The sequence below is a fragment of the Trachinotus anak genome, unplaced genomic scaffold (genome assembly GCF_046630095.1).
Source record: "Trachinotus anak isolate AG129_WGS33_773 ecotype Australia unplaced genomic scaffold, CSIRO_AGI_Tana_v1 ptg000013l, whole genome shotgun sequence".
Lineage (NCBI taxonomy): Eukaryota > Metazoa > Chordata > Actinopteri > Carangiformes > Carangidae > Trachinotus > Trachinotus anak.
Genome location: NW_027273864.1, coordinates 26,474,413 through 26,499,932, shown reverse-complemented (window position 1 = coordinate 26,499,932; position 25,520 = coordinate 26,474,413). Strand labels below are relative to the sequence as shown.

At 41.4% G+C, this 25,520-nt stretch overlaps 1 protein-coding gene across 1 annotated transcript in view; it reads left to right on the top strand.

The window, feature by feature from the left end:
- Positions 1 to 25,520, top strand: part of rnf123 (ring finger protein 123) — a 137,321-nt gene that overhangs the window by 93,014 nt on the left and 18,787 nt on the right. Inside the window, exons 37-38 of the mRNA XM_071493713.1 lie at positions 77 to 300; positions 18,274 to 18,368. Of these exons, the coding sequence (XP_071349814.1) occupies positions 77 to 300; positions 18,274 to 18,368 (319 nt within the window). The remainder of the gene's footprint in view (positions 1 to 76; positions 301 to 18,273; positions 18,369 to 25,520) is intronic.

Below are 25,520 nucleotides of genomic sequence, written 5' to 3'. Positions count from 1 at the left end.
CACCTCCTCTAACAGTTTTCCCTCTTTCTACCTCTCCCCCCATCCCACACCTCTTCTTTAACCCCCCTCCTCTCAGGATATCGCGAGCTGCATCCGTCCTGCTGTCTGACCCCTGTTTCCAGCTCCACTCCATCCAGCACCTGTTAGGAGAGGGGGGAGAGTCCTCCAGCTCCTCAGCAGCCGTCACCTCCACTGCCCGTCCAGTAGTCGGGTCTTTGGGTTCAACTGTGGCCCCCCCCATCTCTTCAGCCACTGGAAACACAGGCTCCTCTGAGCGTAAACACTTCTCCCTGCACGCATGTGAGTAAAACGCAACAGTGGATCTGGGAGATGACCAAACCTGGTTTGTGCCCTTTAATCTCTGACTGCAGATCACTGTAATACAGTTTTATTTTGATCTCTTCTGGTTTTGATCTATTTAGACTGAAATACTAGCAAACTGTCCACATTTAAAGTAGCTGAATCAGCTGTGATCAGCTCCTGTTTGCAGTGTAGCCATGGATGCACAGACGACTGTCACTGGATTACTGTGATACTGATGAAAGCTTAAAAACATCAAGATTCTGAATGAAGTTCTGCAGCTTCTTTTTCTCTGATTTCTGGAGAATTGCTCTGGCTGGTCATCAGAGATGATGATGTCTTCAGAAAGTGGGAGTCACACTGAACCATATCAACATGTTTTTTTATATCTGTGTGTTCAGATTTATGGTTTTTTGACACAAATTGCCATTTAAATAGGACATTTTAATGTAAAAATCTACTTAGTAGATTATTGTAGAGCAGAGTGGTTGCATCATATATTGAGATATACTGTATAAAAATCTATATTTTAACCTTGAGATCTGATTCCTAGAGGTTTAGACAGGAAAGCAGTGAAACTATAATGTATTGTAATCTGCTGCTTTTGAGTTTCATGACATACAGGACACATCAGAACAGTGACAGAACTTAAAAACGCTGTTTGGTATCTGCTTTCAGAGGGACTCAGTTGGAAGTTCGGCTGAGTCTGTGCTCTGGAAACAGTCCCGTTACATTCTTAATGTGATTTAGACTTCACTTTAATTTTGTTTAGGCCTGCAGTGGCATCTATCCTGGGCACAGTGCTGTGTTTGTTTATAAGAAGTAGACGTCAGAGCACACTCGTGCACAGTGAAAGATGAACTTTGTCTCATCAGGTGTAGTGACGAGGCTCGTGCAGCCACTGTTGTATGTTAAGGCTGATTTGCATGTGTTGTGTTGCGTTGTTGAGGTGCTGTTTTCTTTGTTGTTTTCGCTGAAAGTGAAGAACTTGAACACATTGTGCTGCAGGCTGACTGGAGAAACGGTCATTGTGGAGTCTTTTTCTTCTGTGTGAGATGGTTTTCAGTAAGTGGACAGCTGGAAATAGAAAAAACAGCAGGAGAGCAGTAGATCACAGACACTGCTCCATTACTAGAACTCTTGACCACTTTTCACAAACTGCTTTTGTTTCAGATCAGTGTTTTTTTTTTAAACTGGAAAAAAAATATATTGTTTGACTCATGCATCACAATACTTACGGGGTTGTTATCCACACTAATAATGTCACACACATCCACACATGTACTTAAATGAAATCTTTCTGTGTTTGCTCTATAATCATTTAATTACATGCAGATTCACAGAGAGTTTGCTTTCTAAGAATATTCCTGGTACTTTCTGTTTCATCTGGTTGAACATTAATTATGACGCCGTGCGTGGCCAAATTCTAGTCCTGTTCTGCACACCTACACTTCCTCTGTGTTTAATTAACGGTGTTTCAGTTCCACACAGATCTGACAAAGAGCTACTTTCATTTTTCACCACGAATTTGAACCAAAAACACAATGAGTAATTCATTACATTTAAAAATAACTGTCCCCCACCCACTTACCAACAACAACCCCCCCCCAACACACACACACACACACACACACACACACACACACACACACACACACACACACACACACACACCTCCCCATCAACACTCAGGCTTCACACATGGTTGATACACAGGGTGTGAGAGAAACTTGAAGGCTCCATGACTGGAGTCTGAACCTGACAGACAGGGAGGTGGAGGGAAACGGAGCCAGGCTGAGCGATGGAGGCACATGTACAGCAGAGACATCCATCAGCTGAGAAGTCTTATGTAAAAATATGCAGACGAGCACTGGTGTATATGAAGAGATGACACATTGATTCAGCACATAACTGGATTTTCTCTCTGAAAACATCAGTGTCGTATTTACTATTTAATAATCTGAATAAATGACCCAACAGCAGAATACACTGATGTTGTCTGTGTGTGTGTGTGTGTGTGTGTGTGTGGGGGCTCAGATGAGCAGTGTCTTGTCACTGCTGCTGTGGATACATGCAGCCACAGCAAAGGGCTAAGAGCCCTGGAGTTGTGCTGGCGCCACAGGGGATGGCCTGGCCACCACGGCATCCTCCTCCATTGCCATGGCAACACAAGCCGTTTCCATGACCACCTTGCATGGAGGATCTGTGTCTTCTCTGTGGAGGTCATACTGGCCTGAGTTGTAGATGCCAGTTTTCACAGTAACAGTTTATTTTTTAAAACGTGCAATAACTGGGTTATAATGTAGCTGCAGGGATCTGTCTGCATCAAACAGTATTGTCATAATAATCATCAAACTTCAAATGAAATGCTACTGTTAGTGCTAAAATATAATACATTGACTTCACACCATGTTTGCCTTGGATTTCATCAGACCTTACAAAGTGACAGCATTAACAAAGACATGCTGGTTGTTTAAAGTTGACTGGAAACGACTTTACAAGCGAGCTGTTCCTGCCACCACCTCCATGTTTTCACTGATCATCAGGCTGCTGCTCTGGTGGACGCACGCAGCCATTCACCTCTGCATTTAGAGTTTGATGATGGTTTCACTGTGTAACCCTGTTAGACTGAAGGCTTCAGTAGCGCTTAACACACTGCTCATCTCTAACTTTTCATGTCGATTCAAAGTCTGCACAAAAACATTTAGATGGACATGGGCTAAGTTATTTTCAGATGAGACTACTCAGTGCAGGTATAGTCTCTGGTGAGAATGAATCCTCTGTTGCATTGCACCTGCTCAGATAGCTCTCAGGTGTGTTTGTGCGTGCGTGTGTGTGTGTGTGTGTGCGCAGCATGTGAACATCCTCCAGGTTAATTATCGGGGCTGGATTTCTGCCAGCGAACGTTGTTCTGCTCTGATCTGATTAAGAGGAGACACAGGTTCAGATGCTTCATACTGTTCCCTGCACACTCTCAGCAAACTTAATCTACCGGCTTTTCCTTGTGTGTCTGTGTGTGTGTGTGTGTGTGTGTGTGTGTGTGTGTGTTTGGACTCTCAACAGTTACTCTATTAGTTTATCTATGGGATGTAATGTCTGTGTCTTGAGGAGTTGCTCTCAGCTCTGCAGCTGATACTGAGTGACATCACTGAGTCTTCGGGGTTCAGGTTATTTTGGTGATTGGATTTGGCTTTCTGTGGTGTCAGTGCCTTCTGTCACCGTGACATGCTCTGCTGAGGGGTTTTCATCAATTGACATCTCCACTGCTCTTTGTCTTTGGCCTTTCTTCTGTCCTCAATTTGTCATTTAATGTCTTTGTCCTTCTGTTTTGTCGCCCCAAGACCAGAAAGTTGTTTTCTTCTGGTTTATTTCACTTCACTCTTTTAACTATTCTCTTCTCTTTTCCTCTTTGCTTTTTACTTCTCTTTTCTCCTCTCTGCTAAAATAGCAACTCCTGCAACTTCTCTTTGGAGCATCACAAGGGGAGTTGGGAAATAAAATCCTGAAATTTAACTCATCGTTTGGTCATTTTAACTCTGCCGAAATGATGATTATCTCTGATGTCCATACAGAATAAACCTCCAGAAATCCACAGAGAAATCAGAGAAAAAATAAAAGAGGCTGCAGAACTTCATTCAGAATCATCATGTTTTTAAGTTTTCTTCAGTATCACAATAATACAGTGATAGTTGTCTGTACATCCATGAGTGCACTGCAAACCAGAGCTCATCACAGCTGATTCAGCTGCTTTTAATGGGAAAGTTTGACAACATGTGAACAAAGACAGGATAAAACAAATGGAGCTCAGAGAGAACAGCACCAATAGCTACGTTACAGACCAGTGGATGAGCGTTGTGGGGTCTCACTCTCATGACGGTTGTCCTGTCTTCATATTGGTTCCCAAACAGGCCTTTATGTTGGTGTTAACAGGTTTCTACCAGATCAGCAGGAACACATTTCCTCAGAAGCAGAAGAAAAGAAAAACCCAGACATTCATTTTGAATGTAAAGATTTTGCTCCTGAGGGGATTTCACAACGAAAGAAGATGTCATTGTGGTTGTAATTATTACAGATTCCTCCTCCAGTCTGAGTGCAGCTCCATACTTATTTTCATAGACTGAGCACTTGTTATGTTACCCTGCAGCAGCTAATGAGCACACATCATCCAGCTGCTGTCAGAGTAACATCAGCATCAGGTCTAAGCATGATGTGACTCACATGTTTGTGACATGTGCTTGTTTTTGGGTCTCTGTGAAGAAAACCTGACTCTGTTCTGTGACATAATGTCAGAATAATGATGCATCGCGGGAAGAAATCCTGCTTATGTTCAAGGATTTGTGTGTGTGTGTGTTTGTTTTAATGCTTGTGTGTGTTGAAACACTCAGATCCTCCAGCCCTGAATGTATAATGGATGAGACTCTTGCAGAGTAGTAGAAGCACAGCGTTTGTTTTTAGAAACTAAAAACGAGAAAAATAAGCAAGGATGGGAAGGAGAATGAGAATGTAGTGTGTTCACACACTCTCTCACTCTGTCTCATTAACATCCAGCTGTATGCAGATAGTTTATTTACCCAGAGAAAAGCTACAACTGCAATGACTAGTAGAACAACACTTGTCCTCAGGGATAAAAGTGGAGCGGGTTTGTCATTTTTTCTTTGCTGCTGCTGTTGTGATGTTGTGGTCTGATGCTAGAAAATATTAAGTCCATTTTTTTAATATAAATATAGAGGAATTTGTGCTGCAACAGCACCCCAGACAACAGCTTCACAAATTACATTTAATAATATTCTGGCACATTCTCAACACTAAGTTATTGTTATGAGCTCTGCAAAGGTTGCAGAACTGTTGTGTTGCAGGGCTGTTGGGTTGCAGAACTGTTGGGTTGCAGAACTGTTGGGTTGCAGGTAGGGCTGGGTATCGTTCAAAATGTTTTTGATACCAGTACCGGCACTGATACCTTGATCTCAATACTGGTTCCTGAACGATACTTTTTTCGATACCAATGTTTTTAAATCAATTTCAACAACAACAATAATACATTACAGAGGCAGAGGCTAATGTGATGAGAAAAAAGAGGCCAGGACAAGTCAAGTTGGTCAGTTACTGTCAATCTTAATGAATTCACCTTTTGATTTACCTAGCTAGCTATATAGCCATATAATGAGCTAAATGAGCTATACTCAACAATATTCCAGATAACGTTACATCCCCGTTCATCATTGGCGTTGCATCCATGTTAATTTCAGTAGCCTAAACAACAATGTGCAAGTTAGATGAACTTGTTTGCTAAATGATAGCTTACCTGCTGCTAACACAGCCACTGCGCTGTCCTCAGTAACATCAGATGATGAGGAATCCAGTGGTGATGAAGGAGGCAGACCTGACTGAGGGGAGAAAGGCTGTGGTTTGTTCTTCCTACAGTTGAATACGGAGCAACTTTCTGCTCTTAAATTGATGCCATGCAAAGTTAAGTGCTTCCTCAAATTCGTTGTGTTGACGTCCTTTGCTGCAATGTCCTTTGCACATATGTTGCATTTCGCTCTGCTGGTATCGAGCTTAATAAAATGGAGCCACACTTTTGATTTCATAGGCATTTTGTTACAATACGCCACAAATACATGGTGAAAAAAAAAAATGCACACACACACACACATGTGTGAGCCAGTTCACAAGTTTGTTTCTGGGCTTTTGTTTTCCCCTCAAGCCAGCCTCTATGACGTGTTTGTGCAACGTTACGTTAGATAGCCCATCACCAGTGACTTAAGATCTTGACACAAGCATACTGCATGCTTATTGGCTCACAGACGCTGAGATTTAATGTCCGGGTATCGAAATTTGGCACCAAAAGATTTTTAGCATTTTGGTACTCAGCCCCAGTTGCAGCGCTGTTGGGTTGTAAGGCTGTTGCACTGGATTCAGTTATGTTGTACGAGTGTTATTTTAGCTATTCTAGCTACCATGCTAGCTGCTATGCTAGCTGCCTGGCTCTGTAACAGACAGAAAACCACACGTGATACCTACAGAGTTCAGGTTCTGACCTCTGGATAATCATCAGCGTCTCCTCCACTGTCTACAGTGACAACATGAATTCTGAATTCCACCCCGCTCTTCAACAGTAGAGAACAAACAGTCAAAGTCTGATTATGTGGTCTGGACCAATAAAGTAAGTTTATAATTAAAAAAAACTTGTTATGCTAATCATGTCACTGTCATGTCAATCACTTACCACTTACCACTCTTATTTTAAGCTACAGTCTTCTCTGTTTAGCTACTTGGTTAGGTTATAATATGCAAATATCTGTAATTATCATTCTGTCTGGACAGATGTAACTGCAGCCTCATTAAAAATACATTTATAGACATCTACAGTACAGTAAGTAATAGTCAGGTGGAGAGTTTTACAGGAGAAAACTGAATGTCATGCTGCCTCATGGTGCACTAGATACTTAATTTTACTGCTGTGAGTGTGTACATTTACTGCATGGGTGGAGTAACATCCACTGCACTGTGGTGGGAGAGATGACATGACTCGTGTTTTACTTTTACCTGGTCTAAGGAAGCTGGTGGCAGAACATTATTGATCACATTTCATATCCCACTTAAATGATCCATAATTGTTTTAAAAAGACATTTGTGTTCATATTTATATGGATTTCTGCCATCTCAGCTTTCTATTTGGATATATAATCTTTGTAGTAATGACACGCTCTCTTTTTTTCTGCATTCTTGCTGCAGTAGCTTCCATTTCAAAGACGAATTAGGATCTGCTGGACAACATTAAAATTATCCATAGCTGTAATTAAATATAGGAAAAAGAAAAACGTATGAACTGGCTGGTAACAGTGTTGATCCTCACACTGACCCAGAACTACATGTGTAGGAGTTGGTGTCAATGAGTGAACATCTGTAGCGTGGGAAACAGACAACCTTTCTACACTTACACACATAGAAGCTGCAACAATACAACTGTAAAATAAATACACAAACCATATGGTGAACACTGATCCACAGAAACATTTCTACTGTCAGAAGGAGCCTGTTATTGTTTGTTTGCTCTTAATGGTGAACGGTAAGAAAACAGAGGATTTGTGTGTGTGTGTGTGTGTGTGTGTGTGTGTGTGTGTGTGTGTGTGTGTGTGTGTGTGTGTGTGTGTGTTGTGGGGATGGGGGGGTGGTGGTAGGTATATGTGTCTCTGTGTAGATGTTAACAACAGTCCCATAAGAATAGATGTCAACCATCACAGCTCCTGTGTCAGTACATTGCAGCACTGACCAGCAGCCATTAGAGACTCCCCGTCTGCTGCCTGGTCAGTTAGCACTGACAGAGTAATATACAACCCCCACTATTAACACACACATACCTGTTTTAAACATTTATAATCCATCAAACACATGTACACAACATGCCACAGGCATGAAAACAAAAGAACAAATCACCTGAGGCACAGCAGCTAGATGCTAGCATCAGCATGTGGATTATTTATCATGATCATAAACATAAAGCACAGCTGAGGCTGATGGGAACGTCATTAGATCTGCGGGTATCTGGTCATAAACCAAAGTACTGGATACATTAAAATGTTGACCTGATGATGGTACTAGAGGAAAAGTCAGAGGTTATTACAGTTAATTCTGAACATGAACCTCTGATCCATCCCACAGTCTGTACTACGTCACAACCTTTTGTGTGGCTGGACCGCATATGGTCATTATGTGAAATTGAGGACTCTTCCATCATATATGCATTCTTTCTAGTGTCAGATGTATTCACCTCTATCTGTTTGCTTCTCTCCTACTCTCTGTGCTCATATAAGCAGTATTTTAATATAGCCACCATCTGACAAGCTCACCAAACACAGGACAAAGACTGTGCTGTGATTTCACCTATATTTACTTGTAGAATAATCACTCACAGAGAACGTTAGAAGCAACAGAATCTCTTTCTTATTTAGTCTCTTGGCCAGCATCTGGGTAACAAACTGCTGCTGGTAATGACTCTCTTCTAAGTTGCTAAGCTTTGTCCAAAAAGTTGCTAGATTTGTTGCAACAAGTTTTTTAAATATATACATAGAGACAAATGTGCTAAGTTGGCAAAACTGCCGGCTGTAAACGCCCCCCTAATAGAAAGTGAGCATCAGCCAATGGGGAAACTCTGACTCAGTCATGTGATATTTGGCAGACCAATGGTGGAAATATGATCACTCAGTCATCGTTCACGATTATAGGGCTCGCCACACTGTTCCTATTTTCAGGCTGCACAGGGGAGACATTGCCCACAAGTGATGAGTAAAGACAATCATTAGAATTTAGCCAAAATAAAAATAGTTTTCATTGGTAAGCTTAAGCTTTACACAAGAGACTTTATTACTCACTCTGAACACTGCCAACGCTACTACACGGCCTGAGAGACTCAGTGTTAATCAGAGAGGCCACACAACAGCCGACACACTCATTTATCACCAGCACATGGTGCAGTGATTTCAGTTTACAGTCTGAGTCTTTGACTCTGAACACAGAATATAAGGAAATTGTTGACTGCTCGATCCACGGAGGGAGGTTATGGACTTTTTTTACTCCTCTTTACTCCAACAACACTACATAGCAAACCTATATTCAAACTCACTCACAGTGAAAGAATCTGGGGAAATAGTTTCAGTGATCATTTTTCTACAGGAGGTAAAAAATACGTCTGACTGCTGCTAGACCTCAGTGGTCCAGACACAGGGAGCAGAAAATTGGCTAAAAGGACTGTAGTGGGTCACCAGGCAGGATTTTATTTTACACAGTAACAGAGATCCATAACACACACTGTCTGAATAAGTGTGCGGGGCTCACAGAGCAGCAGAGGACAGCTCCACGTTTTTCCCTGTGGAGTGCTCAGAGCCAGCAGGCAGGTAACAAGCTTACACACAACACAGCCTTTGTTTTATTGGACCAGAACCCACTCAGCCACATATTAATGTCCAGCTCTCAGTCTGCAATAAAAAACAATTTCATATTTTCCATTTCACTCTCAATAAGTAAATTTACTGCAGTTGATCCCACTTCAAAGCGTGCAGCAGAGAAAGGCTGTCCAGTCTGCATGTCAATAAACTTCAGGCTTTCTGCAGAAATAAATAAAGTTATGGAGTGAATATGAAGATCAATGAGAACAGCACAGCAAATATAAAAAAATCAATTTTCTGTTTGTTAAAGTTTGCAACAGTGGCAGCTGTAGTTTCTACCGGTATCTTAACACTTTGAGTAAATATGGATATTTGATTGTTTTTTTCATCTCTGTCCACTGTAGTGTAAATAACAACTGATATTTAAACACAACCATCTGGATTCATGTGATACATATACACACAAGACCTGTTTACATATATATGCTGCCAAATACTGTGTTGCACAGTGAAATTGATACTGTGCTGTCAATATTGTGATGTTAAACCACAGCCTCAAAGCCAGAATTAAATGAATGATACTAATGACCTATTAGTTATTTCAATTGTAGTTTAAATAGCAGGTGAAAATATTTGTTTTCTTACTTTTATTTAAAATCCTCCAAATTAGACAAACTCAACAAAGAAATTCCTCTTTGGTTGTCCACAACTTGTCACCAGGGGTCTGGACATATTCCAATAATTCAAAAGGGTTGGGATCCACTGGCTCAGACCAGTTTGAAGATTCATTGACTGAGTCAGTGATTAACTTATCATTTCATTTATTCATTCACTCCCTGCTGCTCCCTGCCAACACCTTTCTAAGCTAAGCCTGGTCCAACCACACCCTGAAGCCTTTTAGACTCTGCACAAGAAAGACGTACATTACTGCGAGTGAAAGCAAAATGTGCAGTGTGTATGCTGTTGGACCATCGCAGTGTTTCACTGATATCCACAAGCTAACTCTGTCATTTTCTCCTTTAGATCTAACACTGCTTTTATTACCAAGGTAATGTCCTCTTTATTGCTCATGGTTGTATGCTTTTACCTGGAACATGCTTTGATGGAAGACCTTGAATTTCCCTGGACACTGCTGTACAGTCAGATGTCTTCCATAGAGATTTCAATGGCCCCACAGCTGCTTCACAGGCTTATACTGCAGAGCTCTTCCTGTCCTCCATGCATTTATCCTGCAGCCAGCCTCCATTAGCGCAGTTACAAATGAATCTCGTGCATTTCAAAATTTTTTTCAGTCACACCAGTAGAAATGTCACTTCATCACTTCAGTTCATACTGAAATATCTCAAAAACTGTTGGATGGTTTGTGCTGAAATGTGATTCAGAATGAGCTGTAATAATTCTGACTTTTCATCGAGCGCCATCATCATCAAGTAAATGGTAAATTGACTGCACTTAAATTGCACTTTTCTAGTCTTATTAACCACTCAAAGCACTTTACAATACAAGCCACATTCACCCATGCACACACACATTTATACAGCGCTTTTTCTTACATATGTAGCATACTGTACACACACTATAGTACTTCAGGGGCAATTATATTTTGTTCAGTATCTTGCCCAAAGACACTTCACAGACTAGAGGAGCCGGGAATCAAACCACCCGACCTTCTGATTAGTGGACAAACCTGCTCTACCTCTTGAGCCACACCCCCTTCAGTTCAAAATTTTAAATTGTCCAAACTGCTTCATGATGAAAATTCACCCCCCACACAAATATTCATGAAGGACATCACTGGCTATAGAGACCAAAACAGTTTACAGGTTATATGGTACTAAAACGCCTGTTTCTTTCTGCTGTAAAGTTATTGCAACATGAGAGTCTGTGGGGATGGACTCACTTTTGGAGCCAACCTCAAGTGGCCATCCGAGGAACTGCAGTTTTTAGCACTTCCATGTTAGCACCATTTTTCAGCCCCATAGTATTCCTGCTTGCAAAGGCACAAAGGAGGAAGTCAAGAGACGTAGTATAAAGAGTGACTCGTAGAAAGGAGGTCGGGGGGGATGGGTGGTCAACACAGGAGATCGCTGCTTGTTTCTGTTTCAGCATTATTTCTTTAAAGCAGATCCTCTAACCTTTTAAACCAAACCATGGTCTCTCCCTAGACCAGTCCAAACCTGTACCGCAGCACTATCACATCATAAAACGCTTATTATTTAACAGTGATTTTTTAACAGTTTATCTGTGGCTGCTAAATTATTGGTCACATGAGAGGTTCAGCACAAACCAGCTTTGTGGTCCTTCAGGTTGGAGGACATGTTCAATGGAGAGCATGATAAACATACCTGCTTAACATTCGTGTGTTAGCATCATAGCATGACTGCAGACTCTTTGCTTTTAATCGTCCGTCTCAGCTCTACATTCCTGTCTTAAATCAATTATCCCCTTGATTCTGTTGTGACTTTTTTCTTCAAGCTCTCAGACTGTAATTGCGCTTGAGTGGAGATGAGCAATGGCAGGTACAAACAAAAGGTGGAGGTGAACCGGGCAGAGGTTAAAAACTAGGGAGGACATGTTGACCATGACTCTCTGTTCATGTCTTCATCAGTCATGTCCCTCAGTTTTTCATTTACTAAGTGCTGAAAGAGCTGCTCAGTCTCAGACGTGTTCTGTGAAGAAACTCTCTTCCCTCCTTCCCGCTGCTTTCCTTTAACTCCCTACCTCCCTCCACTCTATTTATTCATCTCTTCTCTCTCTCTCTACATTCACCCTCTCACTTGATGGCTTTCGATTTGTCTTTCCATTTACTTCTCCCTATAATGCTCCCCCCTTCTCTTCTGCAATCAGACAGATCCTCTTTCAGCAGAGGAGTGCTAGCACCCCAGTCTAGGCTGTGATATTGGCTTGTTGGACAGCTGCCATGTTCATCTGCAGTGAGAGATTACAATCGCTTCACATGATATCTGCAGGAATATGGAGGGGGAGACAAGGGGGGGAGGGAGGGAGAGAGAAACACAGAGAGGAAGGGACAGACAGACAGACAGACAGAGGTGTAGATGGATAAAACCAGACTAAACAGAGGGACAGTTACACTGCAAACTGAAAGTATGCAGTAAGAAACAGATAAGAAGAGAATTAAAAGAAGAATACGAGACAGAGACCAACAAGGACAGATACAAAGAGAGACAGACAGAAAGAGAGACAGAGAGAGACGGGGACAGAGAGATAGATGGAGACAGAGAGAGAGAGATTGACAGAGACAGAGAGACAGACAGAGGCAGACAGGGACAGAGACAAAGAGAGACAGACAGAAAGACAGACAGAGAGAGACAGGGACAGGGAGACAGACAGAGAGAAAGGCAGGGATAGAAACAGAGAAAGAGGGGCAGACAGAGACGGAGACAGAGAGAGAGAAAGGGACAGAGATGAAGACAGATGAAGACAGACAGAGACAGGGACACCGAGACAAGGACAGAGACAAATATGGGGCAGAGAGAAAGAGAGAGGGAAAGGGATGGAGACAGAGACACTGAGACAGTGACAGATGGGACAGAGAGAGACAGACAGGGACAGAGGCAGAGGCATCTGTCGATGTGAGGGAAAGCCTTTTTGAATTGACAGTGATCCTCTGCTACAACAGTTATTCGCTCTGACATCACCGAGGTTACTGTCGTATAAATAAAATCCAGTTTAAACAATAGGAGGCTGCAGAAACACGAGCTCATTTGCATTTCTGCAAAGGTCATCTTTTTCTTCTTATCTGCTGAAAACTTCCAGAAGACAGTGGGAGGCATTCATCTTTTGTTTTACAATATTCTTCACTGACTGATGAACTGATAAGTGCCTGTGATGTGATCTAAATCCTGACTGCTGAGGCTCTAAGATGTTTTTTGTCTCCAGAGCCAATCACTGTCAAGAGCCTCTGAGTGACTCCCCACTCCTGTCTGTTGAATTATTGTACAACAATCAATCATAAAGTTGTATCTGACCCCTCCCACCCTCAGGGAGGGGCTACAGGTCTTTGACCACCAAGAAAACTGGCTTTAAGAACCTGCTGCTGTAAGAACTCGGCTTCTTCTATTTCTTCTTCTATTTCTCATTTCTAATCCTGACGCTGAGTCTGTGCGCTGCTGTTCCACCAACTCTGCTCGTATGGCCTTTAAAGTGCAGCAAAGACATTTCAGTCTGAACCAAAGTGGAGGAATGACTTGATTCTGAAATTGAAAGCTGGCAGCGATGATGAGGGTGAAAAGAGTCAATGTGTGTGGAGACAGTATAGCAGAGAGAAAAAAATGCAGGCAGGGGAAAGTCAGGAGAAAAAAGAATGAAGTAAAAATGAGGGAAAGAGTGAGGAGAGTCTGAGATATTCTGCAAAAAGCATCACTTCCTTTATATTTTTCTATGAAGCTGTGATATTAGATTATCAGAATAAGAAATGCAAACGCGTCCCTGAAAAGAAAGCGTGCTAAAGGGTAGTTAAAGGTAATAAGACATTTATTTATATGAAAATGTCATGGTTTATGATAATGTAGTCCAGCAGGGACAGTATGTGTATTTCTGTCCTATTCCACACATATACATTAAAACATTCAGATGCAATTTCCATTCCATCGGCAAAAACATCAACTGTATTCTTCGCAGTTACAGAGTGGAGAAAGCATCTGATCGTCGTTGGCTGACGAGAACAAATGGAAAGACCCGAGACCGGAAGTGATTAAATAGAGCTATAGTTAGTTCTGAGAGTTTGAAATGCTCAGAAGATGAGCAGCTGTGTTCTTCGCCCGGGCGACTGACATCCTGCTCACAGTCTGTCTCACATGATGCTGACTCTGTGTGCTTGAATTTGATCATAACCTTTGCTCTAAATGTCTGCCTGTCTCTGGTTTTCACTGGTGCCCATTTCTCAATCTGTCTGAGAAACCAGTGCAGACAGAAGCCCTACGAATCTCTGTTCAACTCAACTTTATTTATATAGCATTTTACTCACAACACAGGAGATAACAGCTGACCCAAACTTTAATAGAGCAAAGAAATAACATCATGATTAAGTGAAATTATAGAAATACAGTCCGACAGGGCGGCGTTGCCATCCCCACAGCCATGCTTCCAGTATTGTTAAGAAGAAAATAATTGAAATAAAGTTTGTTTAGACAAGAGAAAAAACAAATATTATAAGTGCACTGTTGTGTATTACAATCTTGTGTATTATATCAAATTTGCAGCAGCTAGAATAATGAAAGCACTCCAAAACCTCAGCTCTGCAGAGCAAAAACAGTATGCAGTTATCTCAAACATCTGGCCAGATGTGACTCCTAAACAATTATCTTTCCATGTCATGTTGTGTATTATGTAAGTTTGCTAACTGCTACTGTCTTGCTGCCTGGCTCTTTCTCCTGTCTCACTATATTACCCTCTCCTTCCTACCCTCATTTTCTTTTCTACATGCAGTTTACTTCCTTTATTCCTTTTCAACATCTCTCTCATCCACCTGTTTTATGCACATATTCAGTTTCTGCATGAAAAAATCTGAATGGAAACAACAAAAGAAATACAAAAAACAAAAGGCATCTCATCACTTTGAGTTGGGAGAGGAAAACGTGTGGAACCTTCCTCATATTAATACGTTTTCCACATCGTTTTCCATTAATTGAGCTTTGACATGAGCTATTTTAATCATCATCCTCTGCAATGGTTTAATGGCAGCAACTGGAGAATCAGCTCCACCAGCTGTTTATCTCCATCAACCAGTCAACTCATATTCACACAGCAGCAGTGGAGGGAATCAAGACGAAGGCGGTTCTGGACTTGTCAAATAACTGTCATTCAAACCTCAAATATATACAGCGCTGCATTTTCTCCACAACAGAAAACAGTCTCTCATTTACAAATGGTGTGTGGACAAAGCTGCACTTTGTGTGGCTCTGACATGCACTATAAGGAATCACCCCAACTCTGCATTTGCATAATAGTCTCTCATATACAGTACGCTGTGGCTGAACGAGGCTGCGGACTAAGCCAGTGGGTTGGTAAATTGAATCAGAAATGCATCAGCGATGGATGCTGTTACTGATCACAGCAGTGTCCTGGTTTATGTCAGCGAGCAGCTAATGTTGGACTTTTTATCCTTTTAATAGAGGAAAACTTTTAAAATGATCAACATTTAGGCACTGACTCCACATATTGTATACTACATTCATACTTTTTGGCTGGTTATCTAACAGTCAGGCCACAGACTAGCTCAGATGTCCTTCACAGTCATGCCTTCCAACTTGTTCCCAAGCTGGTTGGGATATGTTTGTTCAGCCTCGGGGACTCTTCTCTGTGAGACGTTCCAAGAAAACTTCCATAGGGAGACATTTGACTCGATCAGCATGAAAGGGCAGCAACTCTTTTCCAGACCCATGAGTAAAGACTTGGTGTTGTGGTTTAATATCAGTCTCCTATTTTAGGACAACTCCTCTAAATTCATGGCTCATTTCATACACTTCATTAGTGTGCACTCTGCAGAGGTAGATAAGACAGGTGGAGCTCTATTAAAATATGTAGTCTGTTTATCACAGATCAGCAAGTTTTCCTTCTTCCCAAAGTAAAATTAAAAGTCCCCCTACCTCTGCATAAAAATAAAGAGGGACAGGGAGAAGACGGGGTGAGCATAAAAGTGAAACTAAACAGAAACTGAGGCAACTTCACTTAGTCCATGTTTCATTGCAGATAATGAATAAAGATACACAGATAAAACTCTTAGCAACATTCAGGTGCAGCAACCAGCAGATTTCATGTCCTCAGTGACAGAATCTGCATCTACGTGTCACAAATATCAGATACTGTCCAATGCCAATGGTATTACTCACTCATTCAGTAAAGATAGAAAACGTTTCACCTTCAGACGTGGTGTTGCACCATGTTGTACAAACTCATTCTTTCTAGCATGATCTGATCTTTACCCTTGTACAAACAGTTCAAATCTGGCTACAAATGAATCCCTTTGCACTGGTGATTACGCCCTTCATTGCACTACATCCACATGACACTCAGGGCACAGGAACATGGGCTTTCTGCAGGTTCACAAGGTGCATGTTCACTTGACTGAATAGAATCTTTTATCTGTGGGAGGAGTGAAGAGTCAAACCTCTGTTCCATCATCCCGCCCTCAGTCAGGGAGGTTTTGTGGAGCTTTCTAGCTACAACACTGACCTCAGTGTCCAGCAATAGGGTTAGACCAACAACTCCATTAAGTCCTTCATTCCCACTTCTTCCACTGAGGTCATAAAGTGGGCTCTTTACACTGGTCGTTCCACTTCCTGTCCTTATACCCAGTTGAGGGTTAGCATATCCACTTCTCTGCTAAAGACAGCCTGGGCAAAACTCTGTCTTACATGTCCAGTAACAAGACCCCTTTGAGTGCAGCTGCAAGTCTGTCTTCATGGTGTCCACCAACTCTTCCTACACTAGAACTTTTGCTTTGGTGCGGGGCCTGAAGCACCAAAGTTGAGCCCCAAAAAGCCCCACTGCAGCCCGACAGCTTCTTTCACAGGTGGTTTTTACCGGCACAATGAGTAACAACAGCCTACTGCATGTTCCACCTATGACAAGTTGCTCATTCATTCACCATACCACTTATCCTTTAGGGTTGCCTGGGAGCTGGAGCTAGTTCCAACTGACATTGCTACTGACTTAGCTGGGTGGGGATCACAGGGCTAACAGTCACACCTGTAACAGGCAATTTAGAATCACCAGTTAACCCAAAACCTAGGTTAACTGGTTCTAGGTTAGTCACATCTAGTATTTAGGCCAGGGGTTCTCTACCTTTTTGGATCTAGAGACCAGCAACCAAGTCAAGACCAGTCTTGAGGACTGGAGGGGTGGGATGGTGAGTAAATCTTTTGGCAGTCAGTAACTCAGTCAAAAAGTCAAAGCCTAAGAAATGTTGATGACAGGTTAAGCAGTGTCTGATCCCTGGGTGTTTTTCCATTGTTTCGTTGTACAGTCTGACTGCAGCTGTAGGAAAAGTCCTGTATTTGTCTTGGTGTACAACAAGGATGCTATTCTGAGCAGAATCAGGTACTGTAAGTGAAGTAAATAATGACTGTTGGATTATTTGCATTGCTTTGTGGCTGGCTTTGATAGTAGTAACATACTTTCACCTTTGTCTTTGTGGTTTATATTTGGTGCTTCAGCTGTAACGGGATCTCTGAATTGGAGCACAGTGTTTCCCAGATGTCATTCGTAGTCTCCCTGACTTGCACAAGTCTGATATCAGACCTCAGATCAGCTTACAGAACAATGATTACAGCAGCGCCTTATATTGAGTCAGCTTTCCAAATATGGATCACACATTCCTGTGTTATTGGTTTATTGATGTTATATGGATTTTTACTGTAAAAACAGTATTTGGCCAAACTTGATGAAGCTATATCAACCCAATAAATATGAGTCTAGAGGAGGAACAATATGTTTGTTTAAAACCACTGTGTACAACTACACAGAGCTGTTAGCACGGCTGGAGACTTGTGGTCTGGTTATATGATGTTTTCAAACAGCAGAACGCTAGAATAAACCTGAAAATATGCTGTTGAATAGGCAGTGATGAATGAGTGGTAAGACTGTTGACATCCATTGTCAAAGCAGCTGTGGAAACAAGTGTCACAGTAATGGAGCTCAAAGAAATGCTGATACATCTCAGGCCTCAACACAGTCTGAGAACTACAGAACTGAAATAAAAATCAGATTGTGCTCTGAAAGCTAACTGCTAGCATGTCTGCACACTCCTACAACACTTCTCACATACCTGTCTAAAGGTTTGCATGTTGTCAAACTGAGAAACATTGAAATCTCCATTGTAAAACTGTCTTTTGAAAACATGGTGCAGTATGTAAATGTTTTGTGTGGCCAGGGCTGGCTAGAGATGAAAGTAACAGAAAGTAATAGAAATTAGCCTTTAGCAAGGTAAATTTATTTTTTCCTGCACTGCATCCAACCATATTTGTCCTTTCTTTGCTCTGAAGAGAAGCTGCCATAAAAAATAATAACATGTAGATTTGTCACAGTCCTGTATATTTACGTGCGTGTGTGTTTTTCCTACCAACAGACACAGACTACATCAGCGAGGAGGAGAAACAGAAGGTGGAGCTGATGTTGGCGTTTCTCACAGAGGAGTCTAAACAGGCTGCAGCCAGCACAGCTGTAAGTACAACTGCATGTGTGAGCGCACATCGGCACATCCTCCTGCTGCTGCTGTCTTTTCATGATAGCAAAACAAACCGTTGTTGTGTGTTATGTGAGTGTTGGGACTCGTTCAGCAGTGCCTTGTTAGTGTTTCTTGTATCCTGAATGTGTTTTAAACTCTAGATCTAATTGTGGCAGTAAAAGCGGGCTGTGTTTTATGTTTGTCTTGACAGATTTGGGAATTATAATAACTTCAGGTTTCAGTATTGTGCTGTCAGTCACTCAGTTAGTATACAGCACAAAGTAGATAAACCTCCAAGCCATCATTATCATAAAGTACAAAGAGCTGTTTTCAGAGGAGCTCAGGCAGGAAGTCTTCAGTATTTAACTGTCTCAGAGAAGCTGATATTGTGGGAGGCAGAACCGCTTTACAAAGGCAGAGAGCAAAAATAGCAAAGTAAAAAAAAGGATTTGAAGTTCTCAGGCTGGCTGGCAAACAGCGCAAAAAAAAGTTTGTAACGCCTTCATTTTGATGCCTTTTTGGTTGTATTATTCTACCCTAAAAGTCACAGGCAAAGACCAGGTACATGGGTGTGCATGTAGTATGTAGTGTGTTTTAATTTAATGAGATTTTTTGTAGTGTGTTGTCCTGGGCCGTGACCCTTTTAATTTAATGCGTGAGTTTTACACACTTTGCGCTGTACACTTGACTCTACAATGAGATGATTTTATCTTTATTAAATATCACTCAGCAGTAAATATGTCTTCTAGCGGGAGCAGTGGTGCTGGACCTTGGACTGAAGAACTGCTGTTAGGTCAGGTGGGAGGCTTGCAGAGTCTTGTAGAGGAGATTCATCACTAATTTGCCCCAAAAAGTCAAACATTCACAACAAACGAGTTCTTGTGCAGGTATATGTGCAACCCAAGCACATTTTTATTACTTGGTTCAAAGCTTTGGTTCAAATTTTTCAGATTAGTGAGATTAAGTCAAAAAAGTCCCACAGTTCAACGAGGCTGTGATCTTTTTCTTTTAAAAACTACTTGTTGTAGATCGACACAGGGGTCATATACATGGAGGTGTTGGGCTGTACCACACACCATTCCTAAAAAATGCAGGTACTGAGCTCTGCCTTTTCATCTTCAAAATCCAGTAATTACACACAAAATGTGTTCTTTCTGATTAAGTGGACTTTGGACGTGTAGATTCCAGTTGACATAGCATGCCCGGTGTTCCTAAAGTTTAATGCTGTAGTAACTGTGGGCTACAACTTGACCCCAGTTTTTTGGCCTGTATCTGTGTACATGTACTTAAACTGTCCCATTAAAAGTAGCTGAATCAGCTGTGATCAGCTCTTGTTTGCAGTGTAGCCATGGATGTACAGACAGCTATTACTGGATTACTGTGACACTGAAGAAAACTTGAAAACATGAAGATTCTGAATGAGGTTCTGCAGCCTCTTTTTTCTTTGCTTTCTAAGTGGATTTCTGGAGGGTTATTCGGGATGCACATCAGAGATGATGATATCCCCAGGAAGTGGAAGTTGCACTGAATCAGATCAACATGTGTTTCATGTCTGTGTTCAGATTAGGAATCTGAGAAGAAGGAGGATAAGAGAGTTTGATAAATCTGACTTTGACTACTTGTACAAACAAACTCACAGAGTCACAGTCAGAAGTTTAGGAGAATAGAACAAAAATGTTTTGTCATTAGACCCAGTTGAAGTCAGCAGTTTGGATAAACTGATCCTGTTGCCCTTGAGGATGAAGCTGGTCAGGAGAAACCAATTTCCTTCGCCTGTCCATCCTGCTCTTCCTCTCCGCAGTGGAAACCAGATCCTTTACTCTCCCCCATCAACTCCACCACAGAGCTAAACTGGCCAGAGAGAGGATTTATTATTGATAAAGGGAAGGAGGAGGGAAAGAGAGAAGGAGTGAGGGAGGAGGTGGAGGAGAGAGGAGAGATGGATAAATCATATTTTTGCAGCGTCATGCTTCAAGTTGAACCAGTAGAACCAGTAGATCAAACTTCTGCAGCAGTAATATTAGTGGTGCTGTAATGAACAATGGACTCCGGGAGGAGATACTGCAGAATGAGAAGAAAGGAAATAAAATAAAACACAGTCAGAGCCTGATGTGTATTTGCACAAACCCACTAATGGTCCTCTGCAGAGAGGGTTCTGCTCTCAGCTCTCACTCTAATGTACGCTCGCTTTTGCCACATGATTGGAAAGTATTCTCCAGTCCAATCACTGTGACTCAGAGGTGCTACATAGCTTTGAGCTAGCAGTAATTTTAGTCTATCTACTGTGTGTGTGTGTGTGTGTGTGTGTGTGTGTGTGTGTGTGTGTGTGTGTGTGTGTGTGTGTGTGTGTGTGTGTGTGTGTGTGTGTGTACACATTAAAGTTAAAAGTTCAATCCTCTGGTCTTCAGCCTGTAGTGGGCCGAGCTTGGGCCAATCATTAAATCTCTAGTGTACAGGTATCACTCAGATATGTTTACCTGCTGGTTTCTTTTATTCTAGTATTTGTTTTTATGTTTGTTTTCATCTGTGTTTCAAACCTGATGCTACTACAAGTTCAAATTCAGCCACGATTCTCAAAGAGAGCCATGTTGTGACCTATAGTATCTTCCCCATCAGACATCACTTGATGAAGTCCTGAATGTAAAGTTAAGTCCCAGTTATTCCAGAGATGAGCGGTGTCCTACAGGGGCTGTGCAGTGAGATGTGTTAGAGCTCAGTCGACCTCAGCTGATATCAGCTGACTGCAGATATTCAAGGGTCTGTGTATGTGTCGGCTGATCAGTAACAGTAAATGTCAAACTATGATTCAGATCATTTAACAACACTGTCTCCATTACAGAGTGTTTCTAACAGAGAACGATGACTAATCTGTTTCACACTGTTTGTTTATATTATGTATTCATGTTTTAAAAAATGATATTTCAGTTTTTAAGCTCTTAAATATCGATACCTGTATCAAACATCCAGCACCTTTAGGTCTCTGGACACGCCCCTTTATGCAGACCAGAACCGTCGTCCTTTTGCTCCCATAAACATGACTTGCCATGAAGTATCTTGCTCCACCATGTATAATCTTTGTAGCAAGTGTCTGTGGCAGCTTGACAACAAGTAAGGGTGCCTCAAAGGGTCAAAATAGTAGCAGCCAAAGATTCTTGAACGTAGTGCTCTGGAATCTTTGGTAAGTGTCAGAGTAAAATAAAGAATCTTCGTCAGCAGCAATTAAAACGACTAAAAATAAATAACGCATTATGCTCGGTCCTTAATCTCATCATTAAATCTGACAGCCCTAATTAAAATTAAACATCACTGATTTAACAAGTCTGGCAACAGTTGCCTTGTTTGTGCAACGTTATTGTCCCTAATGGTCTTGAATGCTTCTACCCACCTACACCATAACTGCTGACCACAGTACTGGATTCTCCAGGTGCACTGGTATGTTAGTGCATTCAGTCTGCCAACCGCTGCAGCTGATCCCACAGCACACAGAGGCATTTTGGAAAGGTGGAGTGGAGTGGGGAAACTCTGTGATAATTGCGAGCAGATGTGATATTTTGATGTAAATCTACAGGTGCTGTTTAGACAGAAACCGAGCAGCACGGATCACGTTTAATAGTTTGTTTATCTGAAACCATACAGCTGTGTTTTACCCAGAACAGTCTTCAGGACCTTTTATGTCTTATGTAACCCAAACTTTTTATCTGATTGTTAAACATTTATTAGGGGAACTACAAGAGTTCTTGTATTATTTATGGCAATCCATCGTCCTTTTATCATGGAGGGGAAGATGTTTGATAGATTCTTTTTTTTAGGAAGAGATGGAGAGTAATGTTGCTGTTTCAGTGTCTTAGCTTTGTGTTGCTATCATTTTGGCAAGTCCTCACTTCTTCAAAACACTGTTTGATGGTTCAAGCTTGGTTTTAAAGTTAATGTTAGAATTAAATCAAGCTGAGGGTTATGGATTATGTCATTGAGGGTCCCCACAAGTGTAGAAACACAAATACTGGCACTGGGGCATCACTGGGCAACAATCATGGCAGCAAGGGAGGCCTAGGGCTCTACTGGGGGGTATTTTACTCTCAGTGAAATCTTTTACTGTTTTTCTTTGCTCTTTCTCTTCTTTCCATGACACCCCCCCCCCCTTCGGGATGTTATATCTTTTATGTTTGTGAGAATCTCTCTGCCGTATGTAAAGATAATTCATAGTAAAATAATGAATTATTTAACGAAACCTGGATCCATGTATGAATTACTTAATAGGCCTGTGCCTCTGTGGGAAGTGCCTGCTAATATTCCTTGTCTGAAAGTCACAGAGCTCAGCTGCAAACTTATTATTCTTGCTCAACTGTTCAACTGAACATGAAGACCTAAAAAAACTCACTTTTAATCAATAATTTATAATCAAGATTTAACGCAGCCATCCAAGTCCACGCCTGCTCTTTTTAAGGTCTCATAGACAGAAACCCAGAGTAAAGGAATGAGCAGTAGAAACAGAGACGGGGTCTGAGCTGGTCCTGGTTCAGTATCTGTCCTCAGACAGGACTGATTGCTGCAGATGCCACCTTCAGCCGCCGGCCTGTTGGTAAATCATTAGGTTGTTTGAAATGCTGTCAGGCTGGTTAGGCACTGGAGGCGCTTTTCTCGGAATGTTTCCATACACAATTATCACCTTCACACACACACGCGCAGACATACACCGTGCACAGATACACTGCACAGGTTCACAAATGTAAACATACACCTTTTTTTTCTTTGCTTACGTTCCCCAAGACAACAGCTGGGATGTCAGGGCAACCAGATCCACAGCGGTGGGGAGTTAAAGCTCCCAGTGATGATCCTCTACATGAATGGGGGAGGGAGGGCGAGGAGGAGGAGGAGGAGGAGGAGAAAGACGAGAGGAGAGACAATGAACGCAGCGGATAAACAGGAGGAGAGACGAGCAGAGAGAGTGATGTGTGTGTACATGTGTGTGTGTTTTGCGTGCGAGACTGAAGCTGCTATCTGATGACTACCAATGTGTTGACCTTTGTGTTAAACCTGCTGAGCTTCACAGCTGATAGCTGCTAAGGTGTGGACTCCATGTTCCACCTGATCGGTTTACTGGATGTGATTTATCATTCAAATTTAATTTAAAATATCTGGTTATATCGGGTTCGGCCTGTGGTGGACTAAAGTTAAAATGAAACAGTGACACCTCAACACTTGCCGGCCTGTAAGCTGCAGTAGTTTGACCATTTCCTCTTCACATACGTGATGGCTGTTTAACATGTTGGTCTCATTCTGGAGTCATTTTTACATTAAAGTCTCAACAGTGATTTCATGAGGTCAGACCTTGTAATGTTCTGAAACACATTTATAACAGCACAGGTGAATTGAATTAACTGAAAGATTAATTTAAAAGCTGCAGCGGCATAAGATTTAATACCGTACATATCTTATAATAATAATGTATATGTAGAGAGAGAGTGATTTAAATGCATATGTTGTTCTGTTTTACTTAGAGCACTAATACATTGATCACTCAATTACTCAAAATAAATTCAGTTAAATGAGTCTGTCACATGGATTTTTTTCCCTTTGTGGTGCAGGAAAAAAGCTCTTGTACAACCACAGTAATAATCAGAAACAGATTTCACTCTATACTTTGAGCTGAAGGTGAATAAATGAATGTGCAGAGGATAGTCCAGTAATACAGTAATGTCTCTTCACTGACGTTGGTGAGGCGTGCAAGAGACAGATTTAAAAGCAAATGGTGAAAGTTAATGCAGCAAAGTTGGAGATATCATGACTTTCTATGGTTAGTATCAGTAAAACTCCCAAAAAAAACTACCTTTCCCATCATCCAATTCAAGTGTCTTTTATCAGACTGTCCCTGTGTCAATCTGGTTCTACATATGTTTTCAGATGTGACATGTGAAATGTTTGTTTCATTTTTTCCACTTAATTTTTTGTCCAGATTTGAAAAATCAGATCAAACATGTTGATTAAGAGGAACTGGACAGAGCCAGGCTAGCTGTTCCCCTTGTCCCCAGTTTTAAGTTCTAAGTCTCAATTCAAGTTTCCATCTTCCAAAAATCCAAAAATGTTCCAAAGTAAAACATGAGTGAAGTCTAGTTTCCCTCCACGGCTGCTGTGTGAATATGAGTTGACTGGTTGATGGAGATAAACAGCTGGTGGAGCTGATTCATCCAGTCGCTGCCAATGAACCACTGCAGAGGAAGACGAGGTCATGAAAAGAGCTCAAAGTCAGAAAGACCAAGTGGAAAATATGATGGAAATCTGATTTTCCTGTTTTTTTCATGTATTAATGTGAGGAAGATTCCAGCCTCCTCATCATCACCCCACACAGACCTGATGCTTTCCTTCTTCATGCTTCATTTATTTATTTATCAGCACTTATTCATGAAGTCTGTTTCACTTTGGATTTTTACCTGTACTGTATTCATCTGACTCAAAAATGCCCCAAAACATTTTCCTACTGGACAAAATTTTGAATCAATTTTACTCCTTAGACATATATACAGTGTGTTTTTGTACATGAACCCCAAAACTTAAGGTGTAGGCAAGAAGATGTACCTTCCTAGTTTTTAGACGTACCAAAACTTTTCTTTTAAAAAAATTTAAAATTACTTTTGATCTCTAGTTGTGTCAAAGTTAGTGTAAAGGAAAAACATAACTGTGCCAGATTTTGAAAAACTATGGCTCTAAGTGTTAGCGTAGCTCAGTCTGGATGAGAAGCAGTGAAGTGTGAGTCTGTTATTAAGTCAGCATCTTCTATCAAAGGAGGTTTTATTAAATTGGGTGACAAATCCAGGAAGTTTAATATGAAAGTGTGACATCTCTTTCTACACCACCACCACTGTCAGCGCTAACAGACCCGTCACCCTGACATCCTGAATTCATTTCTGTTTACGCTCAGCAGCCGACACGTAGTAGAGCTGGCTGTTAATCTGAGGAACAGGACGACTGACCCTCACTATTAAAGCTTTAGAAAGAAACAAAGAAAGACCAGAGGGAGGACAGAAGCCAGCTTCAGTGAAATGCTTTCATGTTCAGGATTACATAAATTAATTTTTGCCCTTTTTCATTCCTCTTTTCTTCTCTTATCTTTTCTTCACACATCAGTGATTTTGACCAAACCTGTTAACTTT